The sequence below is a fragment of the Schistocerca serialis genome, chromosome 1, assembly GCF_023864345.2.
Source record: "Schistocerca serialis cubense isolate TAMUIC-IGC-003099 chromosome 1, iqSchSeri2.2, whole genome shotgun sequence".
NCBI lineage: Eukaryota > Metazoa > Arthropoda > Insecta > Orthoptera > Acrididae > Schistocerca > Schistocerca serialis.
The window spans coordinates 800,846,493-800,873,547 of NC_064638.1; the positions used below are offsets into that span (position 1 = coordinate 800,846,493).

The 27,055-nt window shown below is 41.4% G+C and overlaps 1 protein-coding gene across 4 annotated transcripts in view; it reads right to left on the reverse strand.

The window, feature by feature from the left end:
• LOC126483972 (centromere protein I-like) overlaps positions 1-27,055 on the reverse strand; it is a 393,190-nt gene that overhangs the window by 194,422 nt on the left and 171,713 nt on the right. For all 4 annotated transcript variants that reach the window (XM_050107290.1, XM_050107282.1, XM_050107275.1 and 1 more), the window contains exon 10: positions 20,405-20,478. In XM_050107290.1, coding sequence (XP_049963247.1) covers positions 20,405-20,478 — 74 coding nt within the window. The remainder of the gene's footprint in view (positions 1-20,404; positions 20,479-27,055) is intronic.

A 27,055-nucleotide genomic window follows, 5' to 3' on the forward strand; every position in this document is an offset into this window, starting at 1 on the left:
ACTCATCTGACCAGGCCATGGTTTGTGACTTCTTTTATGAAGTGCACTGTATACAGATTTTTTTTTTAGAACCAAGATGATGTAAACAGTTATGAAAGCTGAAAGTGTCCTAATACATGATGAAAAGGAAGAATCACCCGAGTACTCCGTCTATCTATAATAAGGACCTGGATGCTACAAGGGTGGTTTGAAAAGTTCTGGGAATGGAATAGAAAAAAAGTACTTACATCACTGAAACTTTTTTTTATTTTTCAATGTAGTCTCCTTGTAGATTAATGCACTTTGTCTAACAATGTTCCAGTGCCTTGATCCCATCTCGAAAATGATTTTCCTCCAGACCTGCAAAATAGTTGTCAAATCCACCTATCAATTACTCGTTTGAAATGAATCTTCGTCCACCAAGAAAAATTTTCAATTTTGGGAAGAGATGGAAGTCTTATGGAGCGATGTCAGGTACATAAGGTGGGTGTGGCAACAATTCATACCTTACTTCATGTAATTTTGCCACGGCGATGGCATGTGTTTTTAATCCAGCGTCAAAGAGTCATGGCACCCATCTTGCAGACAATTTTTACAATTCTAATTCTTCAGTTAAAATGTGATATACCCTTTCGGATGACATCTGGCAAGCATGTGCAATTTCACGCATTTCCATCAGTGAGCCTCCATGACAATTTTGTGCACTTTTGCAATGATTTCTGGAGTAGTGACCCATCTTGGCTGACCACTGCGCAGATCATCATCTAAGCTCTCCCGACCAAATTTAAATTCGTTTGTCCACTTGGCGACAGCTGAATATGAAGAAGCAGAGTCCCCCAGTGTATTCTGGAAATCAGCATGAATGTTCTTTGCTTTCATACCTTTCTTTACGAAGTACTTAATCACTGCTTGAATCTCTATTTTTTCCACCTCCGCAAATCACTAAGTGGGAACAACAACGGAGCCACATCACTGCCACAGCTTTCTTGACGTGGCGTATGTTTGCAGGCAACAGTCCAATGAATATCATGTGAACAAATCGTTGCGCTAATGCTAACCTCTTGTGCTGATTCCGAAAACTTTTCAGTCCACCCTCGTAAATATTATTTATATAGTCACTGAATAAAATGAAACCTTGGACATTGAAGCCAGATCTACAGATAAGTACTCTTTCTGATATAATATTCCTTATGAGAAAAGCTTTCATTAAAGGAAAAAAAAATAGTGTTTACCACTAAAAGAGGATGCGAACGATACAAATTTTTGCTGGTTCAATTCCCTTTAACATTGTTATAGTTCTCAGGGGTCACTGGCTAAGCAACGGATAGTCTGGGAGAAAGTAGAGGATGTGCTGCAAGATGACGACACTGGATCTTCAGAGTGTCCTTAGTCTTCACTGGTGGTTCTTGTGAAGAAGAAGAACCCCACAAGTTGTTTGCATCAAATGCCAACAACTGAAAAAACTCATGAAAAAATGTGTGTCTATTGATCATACCTCAGACTGCTTGAGAGGAGCAAAATATTTCTCAAATATGGACATGCAAAAACGCTATTGGCTGATCAGAGAATGAGTGGCTTCCTAACTACTGATAGTCTCTGCGAGTTCAAATTTATGCTGGTTGTAGTACATAATACTCCACCCACATTCAAGCAGATGATAGACAACTTGCTTGACAACTAAAATGTACAGGATATATGGATGGATGATACTTCATTTTTCTTTTGGGGAAGGGGTGGTGGTGTTTGTCTGAAGGACATCTAGGCTGCCCGACAACTGTATTGAAGTGTGTCTCAAACCGAATCCAAAATGATGCCTCTTTGGCAACCAAGAAATAAAAATCTTGGGCCGCCTAGTGGATGGTGATGGTGTCCATCTGGGGGATATCAGTCACGTATTTTTCTGACTCATTGGCAGATTGGTGATGTGAGAAGTTTTCTCATAATGTGATCATACTACCAGTGATTCATAAAGGATTTCTTTACAAAAACATGCCCCTTGCAAGAACTACTGCAGAGCAACACTAAATCTTCCCGGAACAAGGCACAATTAAAAACTTTTCGTGTCCTGAAGGAGGTGCTAACATCATCTCATCCTAGCATTGTGTGAAGAGAATGCGTAGACCGAACTTCACACCAGTACTAGCGGCTCTGAAAAAGATGTAGTTCTAGTATAAATTCAGGAAGGTATTGAAATGAAATGGTGAGAGCTTATCCTACCAGAGTACTCTCCAAGAACACGATGAACTACTCTACAACCAAGAAAGAGTGTTTTGTAGTAGTTTGGGTAATCAAAATGTTCTGGTCGTACTTCTTTCACAAACCATTCTCCATTGTGATTGATCACCATGCTCTATACTTGTTGAAAGGCCTGTTTGATATCTCAGGTCGACTGGTGACTTCAGGAATGCATTGTCACTGTGGTGTGTAAAAACGGAATTTAAAACATGGACACTAACTGCCTTTCAAAGCTTCCTGTGTTGTAACAAAGCAGCATGGATGAAATCTCATCACCTGGGATTCATGGAGTTATAAACAGGCCCCTGTCAAGCCATTAGACATTACATGGGCCACTGTAAGGACTACTAGAGATGGGAGCGTCTGCCCCAAACCTCCTCCAGCGCATCTGGTACCAACTCCAACTGCAGCAACAACATTCCACCTAGTTGGAATCAACCTCTTAGGGAGATTCCCAAAGTTGACAAACAGGTATCGATGGACAACAATCTGCACTGACTACCTCACCCATCATGCTGTCACTAAAACTCTGCCAACTGTTGAAGCTCCAGAAACTGTAAAAGACATCATTCTGATGTGATGCTCCGTGATTGTGGAAAGTTTTCTAGTCGAGACTAGTATCAGTGGTAATTTCACGTTGCAATATCACCCACAGATGAATGGTCTCTCTGAATGATTTAATAAGACAATGGCAGATATGCTCTTAATGTATGCTCAACAGGGAGTTTGGGACACAGTTATGCCTGTCACAGCATTCACATGCTACAAAGCGAAGCAAGATGCTACCTGGTCATGAGGTCAAAGTGACGTCGTTCCCATTTCAAAGAGATGATATTTAGGATGACTACATGAAACACCTCCTCATCACCAGGATGGAAGATGAAAAGCAGATGGCTTGGACCCTGGATCCCAAGAGTAGTTAACCTCAAGCACTGACTAGTCCAGAAGACTTGGTATGGATTTTTACACCTGTGCAGGAAGTGGGACTATCGAAAAAGTGATCAAAATGCTACTTTGGGCCGTCTGTATCCTTTGCTGCTTGTCGGATGTCACATATGAAGTTGAAGATTATGTCCCTCAAGATAAAAGTGCAGGGATGGCCATGTACTCTGTACGAAGCCTTATTACAGTCCTAGGTGCAGACTGATGATTGGAGAATTCTCATTCAAGGAAACTAAAGTCCCGCCTGGTCATCACAAAGCTGCAATGGGTTAACTTCGACACTCGTCACAGTTAAGAGGATGTCATAACATGACCAGAGTGCGAGGATCCACCAGCAGTGCCTTACATAGGGCCACAGGCAAGATCTAGATCCAGGGTGTTGCAGTCAGCTCTAATAAGAACTTCTGAAGCAGCAAGTCACTGTATCTTCAGGGGAGGGGGCAATGCGACAAGTGGTGCTACATTCAGTGTGGCGTAGTGGTTTGATTCACTGGCTGGTCTGCCACAAGTCACCAGTTCAGACTCAACCACCAGCAATCATTTGTTACTAGTGACCCAGTGACACTTTGTATGGGTAGTTTTAAGTAAGTATCTACAGCTAGACAATTTGTGTATCATAGAGTATAATGTTTATGGCCCACTCTGTAGCGTTATGAATAAATTTCAGAGAAAAATGATAAATGAGTGAAAGTCATTACTTTCACATAAATCACGCGACGCAAACAGTGTACATCAGGAAAACTCTCTGAAGGCATGAATGTTGTGTGTTCCGTATTGAAGTGGAATTTGGATTGGCGTCTAATGATGGGAGCACATTATGATGTACGTAATAACCAAGGTAAATATTGTACGTAAATTGTATGTGTGTGTTGTGTGTGGTGTGTGTGTGTGTGTGTGTGTGTGTGTGTGTGTGTGTGTGTGTGTGTGTGTGTGTGTGTGAGAGAGAGAGAGAGAGAGAGAGAGAGAGAGAGAGAGAGAGAGAGAGAGAGAGAGATTCAGTATGTATTGGAGGCAGGCCAAGGTGGCACAAATAAAAGAAAAAATAAGGAAAAACACACATGATGTACATGTTTAGCTCATGTTACAGCACACATCTTGTGACACTTAGCACACACAATGCTGAATTATTGAGACTCATTGCTGCAGTCCTTTGTTGTGGACTCTTTATGACAGACTTCTTCAAAGTGCCACACGAAGAATTATGTCAGTTTCTATGTTTTATTCACGCAAGCAGGGAGCTGAAATTTGAGTCACCTGCTATGCTGCTGAAAGAACACATTGTGTGTAAACGAAGCAAAACTGCAGAAGTAGTTTTTCGGAAAACATTGTACTTGTTGAGGAAAAAAACACAACTTATTTTGAACTCGCAAGTTTTTTCACTATGCAGTTGTTGCCAAACGACAGCAGAAAAACTATTGGTTAAAAATACTTGATTATTTCATATTGTAGATGTAACACCACAGCCTGATGATGAGGTGCTACAATACTTCAAAGCAGAGTAACTCACTGCCCACTGTTCAATGAATTTGCAGTGAATTAAAAGTGCATACTGTGATTGCTAATCTGAGGGATGCAGAAATTAGCAGTCTGAAACTGTTGTCATATTTTGAAATGTGTATCTCCAAATCACTGAGAGATGAATGCTCGTTTAAAATGTGCAGTGGGAAAAAAAAAACCCTGACACAGCCATGATTCTACCCCACAACCTTTCAGCACCCAGCTAGATGCTCTACCGTTAGACCAGCAGACTGTATGTGAGTCAAACTCGCTTGCTGCATTCTCAAGAAACTACTGTTCTCTTGGTGAGTTATGGCAATTGGTGGCATTGGTGTCATTTCTGCAACTTCACTTTAATTTGTCATAAGTCAGACAGTTTACAAGAAATATTTATAAATTATATACAAAAACCTTCCTTGTATATCAATCTATCTATTAGCGAAAACCCAATCAAATACCCTACAGCAGTTTCTCAAAGTTCTTATGTTTTTAATGTTTGTATAAACAGCAGCACCCTCTGTTCAAAAGTTCAATTCTGGTCTGTTCTGCCTGTTCATTGTACGTTCGTACTCATAACAAACATGCTTTTAGTAGTAAGTGATGTACTTCACTGACTAGCCAGCTTTCAGATTTGTATTTGATTCTGGTTATGTTGTGACAATATTGCAGGTTGGGTAAAAGAAAATTTTCAAGATCATATGGCTTATCTGGTCCAAAAAATTAGAAAAGGTGGAAATTTACCAACACGAGGATATAAAAACTGCTCTGACACACTGGTTTAAAAGTCTTCTTGCTTTCTTAGGAAAAATTAACTGTTATGCCTAGCACACTGCCTGACAAAAATGGGCTCCTAGAAGGGGAGGAAATGAAATGAAACTTCACTGGTTGAGAGGGCATGTGCTGTATATCAGTGATTACAAAACACAGTCAAATTTATAAGGAACTTGGCAGTATGAGCCCACTTATCAGTACAATGTTGCAACTCCTCTGGTCTGAATGCATGCACTGACTCATTTGGAAAGGGTTTCATAAAGCTGTTGTATCCTCTCACAGGGCAAGCTCTCCCACAACTGTTGCAACTGGTTCTTGATATCCTGTGACAGAGTTGATGTGAGAGGTGGTCCCATGGAGGCAGATCTGAATAGTTTGCAGGCCATTGACATACATCAACATCACCCAGACAATACATACACACATATGACATGTGTGGATGAGCATTGTGCCATTGCTGCACGAGAGGTAACACATATGAACGCAGGACACCTGTGATGTACCACTGTGCCACCGAGCATTTCTTCAATTGCTACCAGCCCTGATCTGAAGGTATACATAATGGCTTCTCATACAATGACAGCAGGAGTAACACCGCTGTGCCTCTATAACCCATTGGAAGAATGGGTTCTCTCCCAGGTCACTGACATACACACCAATAATGAATATCCAGGCTAGTACAGCTCTGCGATTCATTGCTGAACATAATTTGATGCCTTTCATTAGCAATCCATGCTTCCCAGTCATGGCACTATCCCAACGGCAGCATTTTGCCTGGCGTTAGTGACACCCTATGCACAGGACAGTTATATCCTAGTCCAGCTGTGCTGATTAATAGTAAGGGAAGAGAAAGAATGTTGCAGGGGGTACATTACTACTTCTTGGATGGCAAACACAGATATTAGCGGTTTACAGTATGCTTTGTGCAAAAAGTGGTGATCCTCTCTTGTCGTGGTCAGAGGTGATTGGCCAGAACTGTGATGAGTACAGCTGCCATCATGTACCTATGCAATCCGGTGCAGTGCCACTGACACATCTACATTCTTCAAAAATCTGGATGATGTACAATAGGACCAACAGACCAAATGGAGACCAACAATGAGACTCCTTTCAAACTCAGCCAGGTGCTGATACTGCTGTTTAACATAAGTATGGGTCATCTCCATGTCCTTCACAGTAACTCAACATCTGGCACTGTTGACACTCCTTACATAGGTCACCAGATCTGCTAACAACACTACACACAAACACTAATGCACGATGTTGGCAGTTCTACCTATCAAAGAGGATTGCAACTCTCAAAATTTACATAGCTGCAGATGGTGTGTTAGTGTAAGAAGTTTCATTCAAATCCAACCATGTTTTCTCAGTGCTTCAATTCGTTTTCTTTCTGGCAATGAATGGGGCAAAGACATCCTCTCCCCTATCACACATACACTAAATCTACATTCCAACAGGGCGTTACATTTAATTGGTGCAAGAAATGTAAGGAAGCTTTGTCTGTCTCAAATCTTTTAAAACAAACCCTGCAGAAGGCAAACTAGTTGCATAAAAAAAACAACACAACAGGAAAAAAAAAATTTCACAGATCAAGAATGGTCCCTCAGTTGTGTATGTAGTAAGTAAGTATATCTCATTGACTCAAATTTTCAACTTATTTCATACTATTAATTGCCCTATTTGGTCAGAATTGTTGTTCTTTTTCTTTGCCTTTATCCCAGATCTACATGAGGTCTGCATAGTTATTGTCAGATTTGGCATTGTTTACATTAGGCAGTGGCCAGATGCCTTTCCTGTCACCACCCCTTTATCTTCCGGGACAGAAGTGTATCCAAACTGCCTGTGTTTAGTGTTATCCATGTAAAAGTGCATGAACACTTTCTAAATGTTTGGGAATTATGCAGCAGAGACAGCACATGGGTGCTCTCACCAATCTTTCACCCTTTGGGATGGAAGTTGTGTACTCCAACTGTCTGCATTTACTGTTATCCACATAAAAGTGCGTAAATATTTTCTAAATGTTTAGGAATCATGTAATTGAGACAGAACATCGGTACCAGCCCAGTATTCACCTAGTTGGATGTGAGAAGCCATCTAAACATCAGATCCAAGTTTGCTAACATACTGGTCCAAATTGTCAATCTGCAAAGCAGATTCTATCACTGGTCAGCCAGCCAGCCTGAATTCGAGAAGTAGCATGCTAACACGTGTAGCTGTACCGGCAGGTTCTATCCAGTTAGCATTCTACAACACAATAGCACAATGGCTACAAAAATTGGGCACTGTTTTTTATGTGGGTTGGAACTTAAAAAGTGGCAACTATTTATTCACAACCGATAAAAAAGAGTTGAATGTTTGCACCTGTTACTTTCCTTCAAACTAGTCACCAGTGTTGTGTAGAACCCATAGCCAGCAACGTGGAAGGCGTAGTATACCGTTAGCACAGCCTGTTCTGTGGATGGTGTGAATTTTACAAAAATCAGTGATTCAGTGACTGTAGCATGAAGGAAATTTTGCAGTGATCATGAATTACTTAAAGTAAATGATTCTCCAAGTGTTCCCCTTATCTGCAAATGGATCAAAATATTTTACTAGACCAGTTCAACACTGGCCAAATCGAAAGCCGGGCAACCATGGCCAATAAGAATGGGCAAATCTGTGGAGAGGGTAAATTAGTCTGTTCATGATGATCCTAACCTCTCAATTCGTAAGCGTGCAAATTCTTTAAATGTGCACGGATCATCACTGTACCAAATTCTCCAATAAGCCTTAAACTGTACCCTTGCAAAATCCAATTGTTGCAAGAGTTAAAGCCAGGATTCCACACATATGCTGTAATCTGTTCATGATGTGACTCAGTGCCCTTCATTTAACAACATCTTGTTTTCTGAAGAGGCTCATTTTCACATGAACGGTCATGTCAATAAGCAAAATTGTCACTACTGGAATGCAACGAACCCTAAATAGAAGCTGAGAAACCCCTTCATTCACCAAAAGTTACTTTATGGGCTGCCATGTTGGCTTGAGGAATAATTGGCCTCAACTTTTACAAGGACAAGAGCGGTGTGCAACTATAGTGAATTTGGAACATTATATGATGATTATGAAAAATTACTTTTTTGTGCCTCAATTGCAAAACTTTCCTGGTTATAACAAAAGAACATGGTTTCAGCAAGACGGAGCCACAGCACACATGTCCAAAGTGTCTGTACCACAAGTTCGTGAAATTTTCCCTATCAAATTGATCTCCGGGTGGAGTGGCATAAATTGGCCCCAACTTCTCTGGAGCAACTGAAAGCAAATATCCGTAGCAAAGTGGCTCTTATCCTAGCATCTATAAGCCGAGGCGTCATGGAAAATTTTGTTCATTATTTAAATGTGTGGTGGACAGTATTTAAATGACATTATTTTTAAGAACTAAATTCCCAAACTGCATATTTCAATAATAAATAAAGATTTTGTCAATAGACTTCAACCTCTACTTTATTTTGACATATCAAATATAAACTTTCTTTTGAGACACTGTACAAACCACCAAGCGCTGATTTCAGAGTCATGTCACATTTACTGCTATCTTTCAAGACCAATATACACAGTGATTGGCAACTTTAACTGCCACAGCAGTACACAGGGACATACTACACTAATGGGCTAAGCCTTACACATGATCTGAAGCAACCTGCACCATTTAACTGTGATATACATATATGTGGCTATAATCCAGAACTGATATTTAACAGTGGTCACATGTTTCAGCAGTGCATCAGAGCAGTCTGCCATCCTATTCCAGACACACCATATAGACCAATCATGTGTCAAATATATACAGCAGTTAGACCACAGAGAGTTCCATTCTACAGTAGACTTGTTGGATGCTACAGTTTCCAGCCTCAATATCTGAATCATATGATGCATTCATCGATATACAGAGATGCTCTAGACTGTCGATGCCTCAAGGCTGTTGGACCTTATATATCCCTGTTCGTACTTCTGACTTGCTGTTCAGTTAACAGAATACAGGATTCTACTTGAAAAAGTTCCATTTTGTAATACAATAGTGGATGCTGTGAAAAAAACTTGCCATGTCACTGACAGTGCAGAAAAGGGATACTTGGATAAAACCACAGAAGAACTGGAGTGAACTAGGAGAAGCAAAAATGTATGGAGGTTAATAAGGCAACTCCATAACAATCCAACCAGGTCTAAAAAAATTACATCATCACTGCAGACCAAAATTAAACATTATGTTAAAGTACCTGAAATGTGAGGTTCAGGGGGAATGGGATAGTCTTACCAACCAATTTCAGACTTCAGAACTCTATAAGATTAACAAGAAAAGTAAAGATAGAGAGGCGGTCAGCTTAGATGGTAATCAAATGGAAAAAATGAAGAACTATAGCCCATCAGTAAGAGAATGAGTCAATAATTCTTCAACAGTTCTATGGGAAGCTACCAAATAATGAAGATACAGCAAAAGAGTAGAGAGAGAAATCATTTAAATCAGGCAATCTGCCACAAGAAGACTACGCCAGGTAGACTTTTAAGCAAACTCTACAAACTGGCAGACCACATTATTCTGAATAGAATTCTACCTATATTTGACCCTCTATTTATACATACGAAGCAGAGTATTGGGCCAGAAAAATCCATACAGAACAGCTCTTGAACCTTACTCAGTTCACAGAGGATGCATCTGAAAACATATCACTTTATTGGTGTGGCTTTCATGAATCTTAAAGTAGCATATTCCTCTGACAACTATCCATTACTACATTTCAAACTGTACAACCTACTCGAAAACCTCCATCTCAGTGAATTCATAAGCACTCTTCTGCAAAATTGTAGATTTTTATTGACTTCTATGCCCAAGAAAAGTCTACCTCACAGAAGTATACTAGCTCCATTTCTCTGAACCATCTATGCCACAACCAGCTGCTGACCTCTAATGTAGATGGCTAAACAAAGCAAAAGCTATGACACTGTGGATACAAATCTGACAACTGTTCCAGAACTCTAATCTTCTACGATAAAGTTTATGTTTTACAACCTGCGTCCTGGGGTCGTGATGTGAACAGATCTAGTGTAGAGTTAGACTGAGTGGTCCAGTGCATCCCTGGAGGCGACAAAGATTCAGCAGTGTCTGTAAGAACATTTATCATGCAGAGTGTACAACGGTGTAAATGTCTTTCGAGCTGTCGTGGGGGAGCAAGTACATGTCCCGTGAAGGAATGCCGACACATTATCAGTGTGACATTAAGTCACCACCTTAGGTCAGTGCTACAGCTGTATGTTGTGCTGGTGGCAGTGGTGGGGTCAGGAAGGTGCTGCCTACCCAGACATTCTGCGGTGACCCAGTACGGCTCCCAACTCTGTTCTCTCGAAGATAGCCTGTCGCGTGCTCAGGAGCAGACTGCTGAATACTGAAGTCACTGACGACAGTGTCATTAAAGCAGAGTTATTAAACACGATTTTCTGAAACTCCTTCACCGAAGGAGACGAAGTAAATATTCCTGAATTCCGATGAAGAACAACTGCCAAGATGAGAAACATAGAAACAGATATCCTCTGTGCCACAAAGCAGCTTAAATCACTTAATAAAGGCAGGGCTCCTGGTCCAGATTGAATACCAGTCAGGTTCCTCTCAGAGTATGCTGATAAAATAGCTCCATATTTAGGAATTATATACAACCGCTCACTCACAGAAAGATCAGTACCTAAAGACTGGAAAATTGCTCAAGTCACACCTATACCCAAAAAGAGAAGTACGAGTAATGCACTGAATTACAGACCCATATCACTAACATCGACTTGCAGTAGGATTTTGGAACATATACTGCATTCGAACATTATGAAGTACCTCGAAGAAAATGATTTCTTGACACGTAGTCAGCATGGATTCAGAAAACTTCGCTCTTGTGATACACAACTAGCTCTTTATACTCATGAAGTAATGAGAGCTATCGACAGGGGATGTCAAATTGGTTCCATATTTTTAGATTTCCAGAAGGCTTTCGACACCGTTCCTCACAAGCGTCTTCTAACCAAACTGCGTACCTATGGAATATCGCCTCAGTTGTGCGACTGGATTCATGATTTCCTGCCAGAAAGGTCACAGTTCATAGTAATAGACAGAAAGTCATCGAGTAAAACAGAAATAATATTTGGCGTTCCCCAAGGAAGTGGTCTAGGCCCTCTATTGTTCCTGATCTATATTAATGGCATAGGAGACAATCTCAGTAGCCATATTAGATTGTTTGCAAATGATGCTGTCATTTACCATTTTGTAAAGTCATCAGATGACCAAAACAAATTGCAAAATGATTTATATAAGATATCTGTATGGTGCAAAAAGTGGCAATCGACCCTGAATAAAGAGAAGAGTGACGTTATTCACATGAGTACTAAAAGAAATCTGCTAAATTTCAATTACGTGATAAGTCACACAAAGCTGAAGGCTGAAAATTCAACTAAATATGTAGGGATTACAATTACAAATACTCTAAATTGGAACAATCACATAGATAATGTTGTGGGTAGAGCAAACCACAGACTGCGATTCAGTGGCAGAACACGTAGACGGTGCAACAGGTCTACTAAAGAGACTGCTTACACCACACTTGTCCACCCTATTCTGGAGTATAACTGTGCGGTGTGGAATCCGCTTCAGACGGGACTGATGGATGACATCAAAAAAGTACAAAGAAGGGCAACTCATTTTGTATTATTGCGAAGTAGGGGAGATAGTGTCACAGACATGATACGTGACTTGGAGTGGTACTCATTAAAACAAAGGTGTTTTTCGTTGTGACGGGATCTTCTTGTGAAATTTCAATCACCAGTTTTCTCCTCCGATTGCGAAAACATTCTGTTTTGCATCCATCTACATAGGGAGGAATGATGACGATAAAATAAGAGAAATCAGGGCTTGCATAGAAAAGTTTAAGTGCTCATTTTTCTTGCACGCCGTTAGAGAGTGTAACATAGAGAGACAAGTTGAAGGTGGTTCATTGAACCCTCTGCCAGGCGCTTTATTGTGAATAGCAGAGTAATCACATAGATGTAGATGTGAAGATGCGTCGCTATGTGGTATAGATTCCTACAAACTGATGCATTGTTCCTTGTAGGTATATGGTGCTGGGTAACCAGTGTTGCTGATAAAGGAGCCTTCATGTTAAATAAAGCTATAAACCATAGTAGCAAAGCCTTCCCTGCTTTGCGAGTGACCCATTTTTTCTTGTAATGCTGCTGCATCAACAGTTTGCTTGTGGCTCTGGTCCTCACAAGACCTTTCGATATCTTCCTCATTTAATACCACTAAAGAGGCAATCATTAAGCTCTTCAATAGATTAACCATGACCATGTTGAAGTTATCCAGGCTTACAAGAATAATAAATACCTCATTAATATTACTTATGTGCACAGCACTACTATGTATGAAGCAATGCATTCTATTTAATGTCATTTTTTTAGTTGTTTGACCACATATAATGCTTCCTATCAACAGAAACCCAAACTGCCCCGTAGCTGCCAGTATTTTATCGTGAGAACCAATCTTTGGCATAAGTGTCTGCAGCTTAGTCAGAAACACCTCCAAGGGGCGTGCACCTTGGGACATTGCCCTACTTGCTCCCAATGAAAACACAAGAGTCCCACTGCATACTGTGAAAGATCGATTTTGGGATGTGTTTACTCAGAAATCTAGTCCAAGAATTGCTAATATCTTTCACCTATGTATAGTAACTTCTGGAAGTCCTTAATTTCAATACTGATAGTGTAAAACATCATACCCAACGACTCTACATTACTATTACCCACTTGAGGCAATTTATAACATGGGGGATGCAGTCCCTCCCGCCTTTGAGGAATATGGGGGACCCAGTCACCTTCTGCCTTCAAGGTCCAGACTGATGACTTACATGTGCACACCTATGTCCAACAAAGAATTGTTCTTTGCCTTTTACACAGCCTGACAAGCAGCATTCCACTGGTGCATCTTTTTGTGCAATGTTACTTCCTATTGAAAATGCCTTCCAATGGGTGAAGCACTCCCCGTTCCATTTAGCAGCTGCTTTCATTGCCATTACTTTCCCTTCCTATACTTTCCAAAACCCTTTTTTTGGTGTCCAGTTTAGCCACGCTTATAGTAGTCATATCGCTAACACTGCTTCTGAACATGACCTTTCCATCTGCATCTATAATATTTTACTTCTGCAGAAAAACCACAGCCATCTGTACCTGTCCCAGTCACAATGTCGACCTGCTCTAACTGTGTTGCACCCAGGATTTTCCATCCTTACCCTATGTGACATCTTTGCAGAGATACCATGTTCAAAAACAACCAAAGCCCAATTCTCAGCTTCCTGCAGCAAGAATCTATCAGCTGCCGCATTTTCTGTCAGCTGGTATGTCTGAAGTCTCTTGCGGTTTAACAAATGACACCTTAAGGGTGCTACCAATGTCTCTGTAAATTGACACCACATAGAACAAATACACTCCAAAGATCTTCAACAAAGAAAAAGTTCACTCATCACAATACATTGCACTGGTACTGTTATGACAGCACTGTACTTGTCGCTTCACTCACAGCGATGCCTTGAAGTGACAGCCAATTCTCACAATGACGTTGTGGCCCATGTGCTTGGGTCATGTTGTGGCCAGGAGGTCGAGTGTGGAGGGAGGGTGAGTGGTCCAGCGCACACTCAGAGGTGTCAGTGATACAGCAGTCTTTGTCACAACATTTATTTATTCTTTAGAGTGTACACAAGTGTAAGTATCTTCAGAGCTGCAGTCGGCAGCTGAGCACAAGCACACATGCCATGAAGTAGTTCTGACACCTCTTCATGAGAAGTGACATCACTGGCAAAGTCCAGTGCCAGCTGCATGCTGTGCTGGCAGCAATAGTGGGAGGAGGAAGGTGCTGATCACCCAGAACTTCAGCAGTGATCTAGTACAATTCCCACCTCAGAGCTCTCAAAGACAGCCTGGAGACTGTCAACTGAGGTCCTGGCTATCAATTGTTGTTAAGATTAGGCCGCAGTCAACCGTCACGGATTGACCCAGGCTGCAGCAGCTGCTCGCAGGTCAGCCAGGAAGCTCCAAGAAAGCACCTCTCCCAACCAGTGCGAAGATTGCAGCTTGCAGATAATCTGCGATGACCAGCATGGGAGGAGGGCTGGCCGCACAACAGCCTTCCCGTCCATAATGACTCAGTAAGCATGGCGCACCATGGCTGTGGTATTCATCACACTGTATTCCTCTTGATGTTGAAGTCGGTAAGTAAGCAGCATGCACCACTGATCCGCTCACTGGTTATAGTGCCACAGACAGAATGTGTTCCTGAGCTCTGAAAACCTCTCTATTTAAAGGACTGAGTCCAAGTCTATGTTGTGGTGGTTCCAAGTGTATGAATGCATTTGTCCTCATTCATCAGACCTATCAGCACCCCTTGCCTTGCTGTGGTAATTCAAGAAAAATTCTGGGTCACTGAACTCGGTTCTTTTCTGTCTATGGGTGATTTTGTAGAGGTGCTCAGACAGTGAAATTACCTAGTGTTACCTCAAAGTACCTTTTTAAGTAGTACAGCAGCACTTGCATTTCTGTCTGCCTGTTTTGTGGTCTGCTGCACTGGCATTATGCTTTGTTGACTTACTGAGTAGTATATCAGCTCAGCGCTAACCTACTCTGTTCCAAACTCGAGCAGTAGAAAATTAACAACATTTTAAGACTGGACAGCAACATTATTTCGCTGTGCCATCATTCATTCCATCTATGAAACAGAAGCTCACAATGACCTACATACAGTCAGATCATATAATGTAAGTGAAAAGATAAAAAATTCTACTCACCAAGCAGTGGCAAAAGAACACACATATAAAAGGTATTACAAATGCAAGCTATAGAAGCCAGTGTGGCCGCCCCATCATGCTGCAACCAGATGCACAGCTGTATGTCCAAGGGAACATCTTCCAGCAGGCCGGGTAGAGTTTCTTGCAAAAAGGGAAGGTAATTTGCCCCGGTAAGTAAATGTTGTTGCTGTTGTGGTCTTCAGTCCTGAGACTGGTTTGATGCAGCTCTCCATGCTACTCTATCCTGTGCAAGCTTCTTCATCTCCCAGTAATTACTGCAACCTACATCCATCTGAATCTGCTTAGTGTATTCATCTCTAGGTCTCCCTCTCGATTTTTACCCTCCACGCTGCCCTCCAACACTAAATTTGTGATCCCTTGATGCCTCAGACCATGTCCTACCAACCGGTCCCTTCTTCTTGTCAAGTTGTGCCACAAACTCCTCTTCTCCCCAATTCTATTCAATACCTCCTCATTAGTTATGTGATCTACCCATCTAATCTTCAGCATTCTTCTGTAGCACCACATTCCGAAAGCTTCTACTCTCTTCTTGTCCAAACTATTTATCGTCCATGTTTCACTTCCATACATGGCTACACTCCATACAAATACTTTCAGAAACAACTTCCTGACACTTGAACCTATACTCGATGTTAACAAATTTCTCTTCTTCAGAAACGCTTTCCTTGCCATTGCCAGTCTACATTTTATATCCTCTCTACTTCGACCATTATCAGTTATTTTGCTCCCCAAATAGCAAAACACCTTCACTACTTTAAGTATCTCATTTCCTAATCTAATACACTCAGCATCACCCGACTTAATTCGACTACATTCCATTATCCTCGTTTTGCTTTTATTGATGTTCATCTTATAGCCTCCTTCCAAGACACTGTCCATTTCATTCAACTACTCTTCCAAGTCCTTTGCTGTCTCTGAGAGAATTACAATGTCATTGGCGAACCTCAAAGTTTTTATTTCTTCTCCATGGATTTTAATACCTACTCCGAATTTTTCTTTTGTTTCCTTTACTGCTTGCTCAACATACAGATCGAATAACATCGGGGAGAGGCTACAACCCTGTCTCACTCCCTTCCCAACCACTGCTTCCCTTTCATGTCCCTCGACTCATATAACTGCCATCTGGTTTCTGTACAAATTGTAAATAGCCTTTCGCTCCCCGTATTTTACCCCTGCCACCTTTAGAATTTGAAAGAGAGTATCCCAGTCAACATTCTCAAAAGCTTTCTCTAAGTCTACAAATGCTAGAAACATAGGTTTGCCTTTCCTCAATCTTTCTTCTAAGATAAGTCGTAAGGTCAGTATTGCCTCACATGTTCCAATATTTCTACGAAATCCAAACTGATCTTCCCCGAGGTCAGCTTCTACCAGTTTTTACATTCGTCTGTAAAGAATTTGCGTTAGTATTTTGCAACCGTGACTTATTAAACTGATAGTTCGGTGATTTTCACATCTGTCAACACCTGCTTTCTTTGGGATTGGAATTATTATATTCTTCTTGAAGTCTGAGGGTATTTCGCCTGTTTCATACTTCTTGCTCACCAGAAGGTAGAGTTTTGTCATGACTGGCTCTCCTAAGGCCATCAGTAGTTCTAATGGAATGTTGTCTACTCCTGGGGCCTTGTTTCGACTCAGGTCTTTCAGTGCACTGTCAAACTCTTCACGCAGTATTGTATCTCCCATTTCATCTTCATCTACTTCCTCTCCCATTTCCATAATATTGTCCTCAAGTACATAGCCCTTGTATAGACCCTCTATATACTCCTTCCACCTTTCTGCTTTCCCTTCTTTGCTTAGAACTGGGTTTTCATCTGAGCTCTTGATATTCATACAAATGGTTCTCTATTCTCCAAAGGTCTCTTTAATTTTCCTGTAGGCAATATCTATCTTACCCCTAGTGAGATAAGCCTCTACATCCTTACATTTGTCCTCTAGCCATCCCTGCTTAGCCATTTTGCACTTCCTGTCGATCTCGTTTTTGAGACGTTTGTATTCCTTTTTCCCTGCTTCATTTACTGCATTTTTATATTTTCTCCATTCATCAATTAAATTCAATATTTCTTCTGTTACCCAAGGATTTCTACTAGCCTTCGTCTTTTTACCTACTTGATACTATGCTGCCTTCACGAGTTCATCCCTTGGGCGAAAATCGTTCCTGGTGTCCGTGGATGTATGTGATGTGAGGATTTCCCCTTGCCCAGTAATGAACATTTCAAGTGTTGTAAAGGCCATCCTGATAGAAAGTACACTCGGTAAACAACACAATGGTGGGGAAGTCAGGGTCCCATGCAACAAGTCACAGTAACCACCAGCAAGACCCTAGCCTGTGTTCTTAGTCCGCCACAGTGTCTACATCTCGGACAGGGTGGAGAGTAAATAGATGCTGGCCATCATCCCTCAATACCTCCCAGACTAACCAATGAGTGACCTGCATGTTGTATCCATCCACGCAGGTACTTGGCATACTTGTCTCTTCAAATGCAGCATCTTGTGTTCGAAGTCTTCCAGCATCACCATGATATCCCGCTAATAAGCCTGTTTTGCCAAGTCACTGGTGAATTGCTGTAAACATTTGCCAGTGTGGGTGGCGTCTTGCTGGGTACCATTCCTCATACAACCGTCAAGCTTCATGTGCATTAGCATCGGCTAGTCCATGAACAAAAACTATATCTTGTTGTTCCCCAAACGAATACTGTGCTGCCATGCTTAGTGTATGACTAAATCGCTGGAGACGTGTGTGTGGTCCGAAGCAAAGCTTACATGTCAATGCCTTTAACGTGGGGTGGAGACAAACAGCAAGACCTATTTGACACATGTGCGTATCACATTGGGGCAGTGACGGGGCAAGGGATATTTGTAAGTGTGAACCGACAACTACAGCACTGCACATCAACCAACGAATGGCAACAGGGCAATCCCACAGCCAATCTGAGTGCTTGGTGCCAAGTTTCAGTAGTTTAAAAATGGTGTGTTGTTGGCCTTCACAACACTATTAATTTGGATCCTACTGGCAGCAGCTATTCAGTGTTAGAATTTTTTGACAAATTTTCTCCACCCTGTATATTCCAAAACTAAAGCAACAAACCACTATCTCCCCGACTTGTGTCTAATTCATGATGCAATCATACAAACTGTCAACAGATGTCCGTACAATCACGTTCTGCAGGGAAGATTGCTTTCTGGTCAATGGACATCCATGCCAACGATGACATCGGGACACCCACCACACAGCGTAATGTTGCTGGATAGTTCCACATCCAAAACTGCTGTGTACACAGTCACAGACAGTGCAGTATGGCACAGAGAAAACACCCATCAGACCATCTGTGGTGAAGGGCCATAGGAAGAATGGAAGCAGGACGGTCGCAAACTGATGTGGCCCGATGGCTTAATGTGAATCATTCTGTTGTTTCACAGATGGAAAGACAGTTTACAGAGACTGAAACTGTATTCTGAAGACCAGGGCAGGGCCAATCACATGTGATATTAGAAAGAAAGGACCATTATTTGACTGTAAGGGCACAACGGTACCACCTTAGTACTGCACAACAACTGGGATCTGACCTCGCAGCATCCACTGTATGTCTTGTATTGCAGCAAATGGTGCACAGAAGACATCAACAGAGTGGCCTTTATTGTGAGAGACGTTCTGTGTATGTACTTCTGACACAGATTCACAGAAGGGAACGTATAGGGTGGAGTTGTCAACATGTCACCTGAATGGTCGAACAGTGAGCCAATGTTCTTTTCACAAATGGGTCCCAATTTCGTCTGGAGTGTGTTTATGAATGGATTCGCACCTGGAGGGAACATGAAACATGATTTTGAGATCCAAACATTGTGGAAAGAGACCGATATTGAACAGAATCCCTTATGTTGTGGGCAGGGATTATATTGACCATTCTAACATCTCTTCATGAAATTTTACAGGTAAATTGGCAAGGTTTAACTGCTGTCAGGTATCGTAATGAGATCTTGGTACCTTGTGCAGTTGTTGCGAGGTGCTGTGGGCCCAGACTTCATACTGATGGATGATAATGCTCAACCTCATAGAGTGTGGGTGGTTGATGTTTTCTTGGAAATGAAAGATATTTCACATATGGCGTGGCCCGCTTGCTCTTCCAACTTGAATCCCATAGAATATGTAAGGCATGCATTAGGGAGACAGGCTGCATGATTTCAGCATCCATCAACCACTCTCCAAGATCTGCGAGAAGCTTTGCACGAAGAATGGGCGTTATTGCCTCAACATGAGATTGATGAAATCGTTTACAGCATGCCCCATTGTTTCAGGCCTGTACTGGTTGGTTTGGTGGAGGGGACCAAACAATGAGGTCATCGGTCCCATCTGATTAGGGAAAGAGGAGAAGGAAGTCAGCTGCCCCCTTTCAAAGGAACCATCCTGGTATTTGCCTGAAGCAATTTAGGGAACTCATGGAAACCCTAAATCAGGATGGCCGGAAACAGGTTTGAACCATCGTCCTCCCGACTGTAAGTCCAGTGTGCTAACCGCTGCACCACCTTGCTCAATCTGTGCTGCTGCCGGAGGTGGTCACACCTCAAGCTGAACACAATTGTCATAACGTTGTAAAAAGTGAAGAACATATTTGCCTACCATTACAGATGTTGCAGTTGTTTATGTTATGTATTCTTTATATTGTTTCTACCTTCTATCAACTGTTTATATCATTTTATTGCAAAATAACACAACCTTGCAAAATTTCCATTTGTTGTTTTAATTTTGGACACAACTGTATCAGAGAGAAATAGAGAGGAAGGGAGGGAAGACTTTATGACAAGATAATAGGACCAGTCAAAAATGGAGAAACAAATCAGTTGTAACTTTATGGAGATTTTAACCCACTCTCCCTGAATGTTGGTCCCAATTACTAAATAATGTACCTAAATGTTCAACCATTGTAAAACTATTGTAATACCCTTCATCCCAGACAGATGTTGACACATTCACACATCTCCAGCAATCTTATAGAGAAGACTGCCTACAACACGAGTTCATTAGTGATTTATATCTATCTCTACTGTATCCTAAAAGACTGGGAGGCTATAAAATAGCAGAAACCAAAATATTATGCAATAACATGCAAACAGTTTACCTGAAGAGCTGCCATGTTTTTCAGCAGTAGTCGTTTCTCCTGGAGCGGGTATGTTCTTCGACACTTCAGAAACACTAAATAAATGATATAAAAAAATTAAATTATTCAGAAATCAAATATATGTACATGAGCAATGATAGTTAAAATTTCAACACTGTAAATAGATTAGCTGCAACAGCGATGCACGACATGCACGCGCAGAGACATACACACACTATGAGAGGGTGAGTGGGGATGGAAGTCTGCAAAAGCTGTAAGTGGAATAATTGTGAGGTTAACGGTTCCTTAGACAAAATGCAGATCAACTGTTACTTTCAAACTGACAGTAATTTAGTTGTTTCATATTTAGTTTACTGCTTGAAAACACTCAACTCGGCAATGACATTATTAGAGGGGAATGCTAATAAAATAGATCTGTGGAAATAACAAAGTTTACTGTAAAGACTGTACACAACAACAGAATGGAATAGCAACAGTCCTACATGTCAGGTACTGTATCAATCCAAATGGCACGGGAATTGTATCTTTCGTAGATGTTCCACAAATTTGACTCAAAGAAAAGCCTATAATTAAATATTCATATATTGCATAACAATTCTATAAGTGACAATATTGTTAGAAATTATGCAAATATTATTCTCTAGATGGCAGCTAAATGCAGTTATGCAACAAGTTTATAGATATTAGTAGTGGTAGCAGCAGCAGCAGCAGCAGCAACAGCAGTAGTAGTAGTAGTAGTAGTAGTAGTAGTATTCATCTGTAGATCACTTTTACAAGGATACACATTTAAAGGTCTAGTTTGTCAAAGGTGGGGCATTATCATACATAAAAGATGACTGTTTCCATGGAAAATTTCAATGCACCAAACTATAACAGTGACACGTCATTTGGTTTTTGAGCAGCAGAAGTAAGAAGCCTATTGAAATTCATATCAGAATAAAGTCTCATTATGGTATTGTTTGTTACAGAATAACTCTCCAAAATGATGTAGAAAATTTGTAAACACACTGCTCAAAAGAATTGGGGGACATGATTTTGGGCCCCTGCTACACTTCATCAAGCAACCATTGAGATCTGGGCATGTTACCAGTTTATACCTTACCTTATCTTTCACAAATTAAGAACACAACAAAACATCATTACATCCTCAATCACTTGCATAAAAAGAATTGATACGTGTGACAGGTGGCAAAGGAAAGATAGAAAATCATTCACCCTATCATCCTGGGCACTTTTCATTGCAGTATGAGAGCCTCAGTAACATGTCTGGCCTCCATGAGCTTCTATCACTGTCGGACACCTACGTGGTATGCGCTGAAAGTTTATGGAGGTCACCCTGTGGCATCTAATCCCATTTTTCAATGAGAGACCATGTGAGTTCCAGGAGAGGCTATGAACACATCTGTCAGGCATGTACCACATAATCACAATGGGGTTAGGTTCAGACTCATCGCTGGCTATTACATTACACCTATGTCCAGGCTTCATAAGACAACCTTGTTGATGCCTGCCACATAGGCCCTAGCGATGGAAGGAATTTGGGGTCACGACTGTATGCAGCAGCAACCACATTTTCCAATTTTGGCAGGTACTGCTCACCATGGACCTCTGCAAACGAATGAGGTCATTACCTTGCCTCAGAGGATATATGGACTTGTCTGTGAATAACACATTTTACCAGTGTCGAAGTTGTCTGCTGACATGGAAACAGCAAAACTGAAGGCAAGCTACAAGATGATGTCATGTCAAGCAGGGTACTCAAACAGGATGTCTGGATCATGAGGTCCTTTCTCGTAACCTGTTCATTACAGTCTGATTGGACACAGCAGCTCTAGTGGCTCTTCTGAGATCGTCTTGTGGTGCTCTAGTGGTGTCCATATGATGCCACAATGCAGGAATGGCCAGATATCAGTCTTGTTTCTGTACAAATTGTAAATAGCCTTTCGCTCCCTGTATTTTACCCCTGCCACCTTTAGAATTTGAAGGAGAGTATTCCAGTCAACATTGTCAAAAGCTTTCTCTAAGTCTACAAATGCTAGAAACGTAGGTTTGCCTTTCCTTAATCTTTCTTCTAAGATAAGTCGTAAGGTCAGTATTGCCTCACGTGTTCCAGTGTTTCTACGGAATCCAAACTGATCTTCCCCGAGGTTGGCTTCTACTAGTTTTTCCATTCGTCTGTAAAGAATTCGTGTTAGTATTTTGCAGCTGTGACTTATTAAGCTGATAGTTCGGTAATTTTCACATCTGTCAACACCTGCTTTCTTTGGGATTGGAATTATTATATTCTTCTTGACGTCTGTGGGTATTTCGCCTGTTTCATACATCTTGCTCACCAGATGGTAGAGTTTTGTCAGGACTGGCTCTCCCACGGCCGTCAGTAGTTCCAATGGAATATTGTCTAATCCGGGGGCCTTGTTTCGACTCAGGTCTTTCAGTGCTCTGTCAAACTCTTCACGCAGTATCATATCTCCCATTTCATCTTCATCTACATCCTCTTCCATTTCCATAATATTGTCCTCAAGTACATCGCCCTTGTATAGACCCTCTATATACTCCTTCCACCTTTCTGCTTTCCCTTCTTTGCTTAGAACTGGATTTCCATCTGAGCTCTTGATATTCATACAAGTCGTTCTCTTATCTCCAAAGGTCTCTTTAATTTTCCTGTAGGCGGTATCTATCTTACCCCTAGTGAGATAGGCCTCTACATCCTTACATTTGTCCTCTAGCCATCCCTGCTTAGCCATTTTGCACTTCCTGTCGATCTCATTTTTGAGACGTTTGTATTCCTTTTTGCTTGTTTCTCTTACTGCATTTTTATATTTTCTCCTTTCATCAATTAAATTCAATATTTCTTCTGTTACCCAAGGATTTCTACTAGCCCTCGTCTTTTTACCTACTTGATCCACTGCTGCCTCCACTACTTCATCCCTCAAAGCTACCCATTCTTCTTCTACTGTATTTATTTCCTCCATTCCTGTCAATTGCTCCCTTATGCTCTCCCTGAATCTCTGTACAACCTCTGGTTCTTTTAGTTTATCCAGGTCCCATCTCCTTAAATTCCCACCTTTTTGCAGTTTCTTCAGTTTTAATCTACAGGTCATAACCAATAGATTGTGGTCAGAGTCCACATCTGCCCCTGGAAATGTCTTACAATTTAAAACCTGGTTCCTAAATCTCTGTCTTACCATTATCATATTGACTTGATATATATGTCTAGTATATCGTAAAAAAGTTAATAGATTGTGAAAATAATAAAAAAAAATTCCAAGATCAAGTGACAATGGAGAACTCTACAGCAGTGGGAGATGAACGCTGCTCTTCCTTTTTTATCGGAAAGCTTCAATTTCTTGGCCGGCCATACTTGGATTGAGCGGTTTAAGAAAAAACTTAAGATTCAGCAAAGAAAAATCACAAAGTTTTAGCAGCTGCCAAACAATTCCGCATACAAACAACAATACTTATGGAGAATTTCGACCTTGACTTTGTAATCGACACTGATCAAACTGGCTGCCAGTATCAGGCAACGTATAATAGATCACTTTTGGAAAAAGGAACGAAAACCGTTCTTGTCCGAAAAAAAGATTTAAACAAGACTACTCATTCTTATATGGCCCAGTATACCACAATAGCTTCAGGAAAAGTGATCCCATATGTTTTTTTATGTATGCAAGAACCATCCGGAAAATTTGGTCCTAACGTTAAAAAATGCGTAGACAACTTAACTGGGAAATACGGAAATGTAGTCTTGTCCTGCACAAAATACGGCAAGTTCATGAAACTGGTGATGAAGAATTTTTGCATTCTGTAATTCTTCCGTATGTGGGACAGAAAAATTTTTTGTACATTAACAATTCGTGAGGAGGGCAAACCAATTCAACTTTATACGCTCATCTATTCACTGATGAAAGGAAAGCGAGCACCTGCACCCTAAAAGTGATCCCACCAAAGTGCACTCTTTATCGACATCCTTTCGGTGTTTTGCCCCTAATTTTGAAGGCATGATTAAATATGCACGGTCTGCATCGAAATTAGCGGGCGAAAGAGAAATCTTTTTGAATGGAACAGAATTGTGTTTCCCAGTATCACTTAGGAAGAAACCATGTGCCTGCAAGATGGTTGCTTTCATAAAATGCGCGTGGTGTTACGAAAATTTGTGCTTCGGTTGTTTCTATGATAAGTATCACCCACAATATTGTTCTGGCACATCAAGCAATGTGGACGCTGAAAAATAACTGATTTTATAAAAAACCAAGACCCGTTGCTAAAAAACTGGATAGCCAGGTACTCAAGGTAAGTGCCTCTACCCACATATTTGAAGCGCATCAGAATCCGTGATTTACAGTATGGAGGGTTCCCTTGTGAGCACGTGAACATTCATTTTTAACGATCAGTGTTTCTGCTGTAGTTTTTTATGTAAGTGGTTCTATCATGTTATGTAATTGGATCTTGGCTTGGCACTAGTGATGAACTGTCATTAAGTCACCCTTTATTGATAATTGTTTATATTATATGTATCTTGAGGGAAATCCTATATGGGAGTTTGAATTTCTGCACTTTGTCTGTAATTCTGTTTTCTTAATAAGGGAAAATAAAGTGAGGGGTATTAGTGCACGGCAACGTTAAGTTTGTAACTGACCTTTTAACAAGTGCTTCTTTAACGGATTGAAATAGTAACTTTATAAGGGTATTTTGGTGAAGAGTGTTAAGTGTGGCCATCTTAATTTAATAACTGGTTTTACGGAGTGTGATGAAGTGGCTATGTGAAGTAATTGATAATTGCTATGCTTAAGGTTTCTATAACTGCCAGGCACATTAAGTTTTTTATAACTTTCTCTTAAGGGACTGTTTATTTGAGTACTGAATACGTTGGGTTTCCATCTGTATTTGCAAAGCTTTATCTAGTGACTCGTCCACAATTTGTAATTGTCAAATTCCTTAAAAGGCATAATGTCAGTAAACTGTCTTAATTATAAATTCTGACTACCAACCATGATTCCATCCCGTTTCCTCTTTCACGCTATCTAAGATATGGTGGGTAAGTGTGGTATGACAGGGGACCACATACCACCTACTAGAAGAGGGGACGACATGAAACTAGTTAGAATAAATAATGAAAGACACTTCTTAACCTTACAAGAAAATTACCACATATACAAAACGAAGGCTAAAAGACAGATACTATTAAATGACGAAGTGAATCTGACTAACTACTCACTGTTTACACTGACTGATCATATATTATGCGGACACTGTATCATGACAATTGATTGTGACAGTAAGCGATTCAGAATTTAGACTGTCTGAGAGGAGAAGAGCGATGTGGGGAAATAAGCCCCACTTCCCTCTTGAAGGGCTGCCATCCTTTGTCCGCATTCTGTGCCTCTCCAAAAGCACACCTAACTGTCATGAGGCTCGCTGATTCCTTTTGTTCTGGTGAGAGTCGCATTCAAATCCTTTCAAAGCATTTGGTAGTAAACCACTTCAGAGCCCTGGAACACGTCAAGAATCAAGAGGAAGTGACAGCGGAGAGCGGCTGCGTTAATGTAGTCCCTAGGGCCATGCAAAAGGTCCAGACGAAGCTGCGGCCGAGGCGTACACCATGGAGGCGTACATGAATGAACCGCAAGTAGAGGTGGTAAAGGAAAGGACTCCAGTTCGGAGAGAAGGGACCGCACACAAACCGCAATCGTTAGCCCCGATTTGGGCCGCCGATGCGGGAGATGGACTGCCGTGGGTGGGAAAAGGAGACTGTAATTCGGATGCTCAGGGGAACTATGAATGTGTGGTGTAACTGGTGAGCAGTTGCGCACGTCTGATCTGCGTTAGAGGGACACCAGCCTCCACCAGTACACTGGTCACCAGACTCGTCCTACAAGCTCCTGTCGCTAATCGAACCCCACAGCAGTGCACAGGGTCACGTAAATGCAATGCTGAAGGTGTTGACGAACCACAAACCACAGTCCCATAGTCAACTCAGGATTGGACAAGGGCTCTGTAGACCTACAGCAGCGTACAGCGATCTGCACACCAACTGGCAATGCTCAGGCAATGGAGGGCATTGAGGTGCTGCCAGCAATTCTGCTTAAGCTCACGAAGATTAGGGAGCCAAGTCAATCGAGCGTCGAAAACCAGTCCTAGGAATTGATATGTCTGCACTACAGTGAGTGGATCGTCATTAAGGTAATTGCGGGTTCCGCATGAACGGCAAGACGCTGACAGAAGTGCACGACACACGACTTTGCTGCTGAAAACTGGAAGCCGAGGGCTAGAACCCATGACTGCGCCTTGTGGATGGCTGCCTGGATGCACCTCTCAGCAACAACAGTACTGGAGCAGCAATATGAAATGCAGAAGTCGTCTGCATACAGAGAAGGTGAGACGGAGGGCCTGACAGATGCTGCTAAACCGTTAATGGCCACTAAAAATAGAGACACACTCACTACAGAGCACTGCAGGACTCCTTTCTCCTGGATACGGGAGTCACCAACTTGGAAACTAAGAGTACGGAGCGGAGGAGTGGTCCCCAAAGACCCCACTCATACACTGTGGCAAGGATATGACGTCATCACATAAGTGTAAAAAGACGGCAATCAGGTGTTGCCATCTGGAAAAGGCTGCTCAGGTGGCAGACTCGACACACACAAGATTATC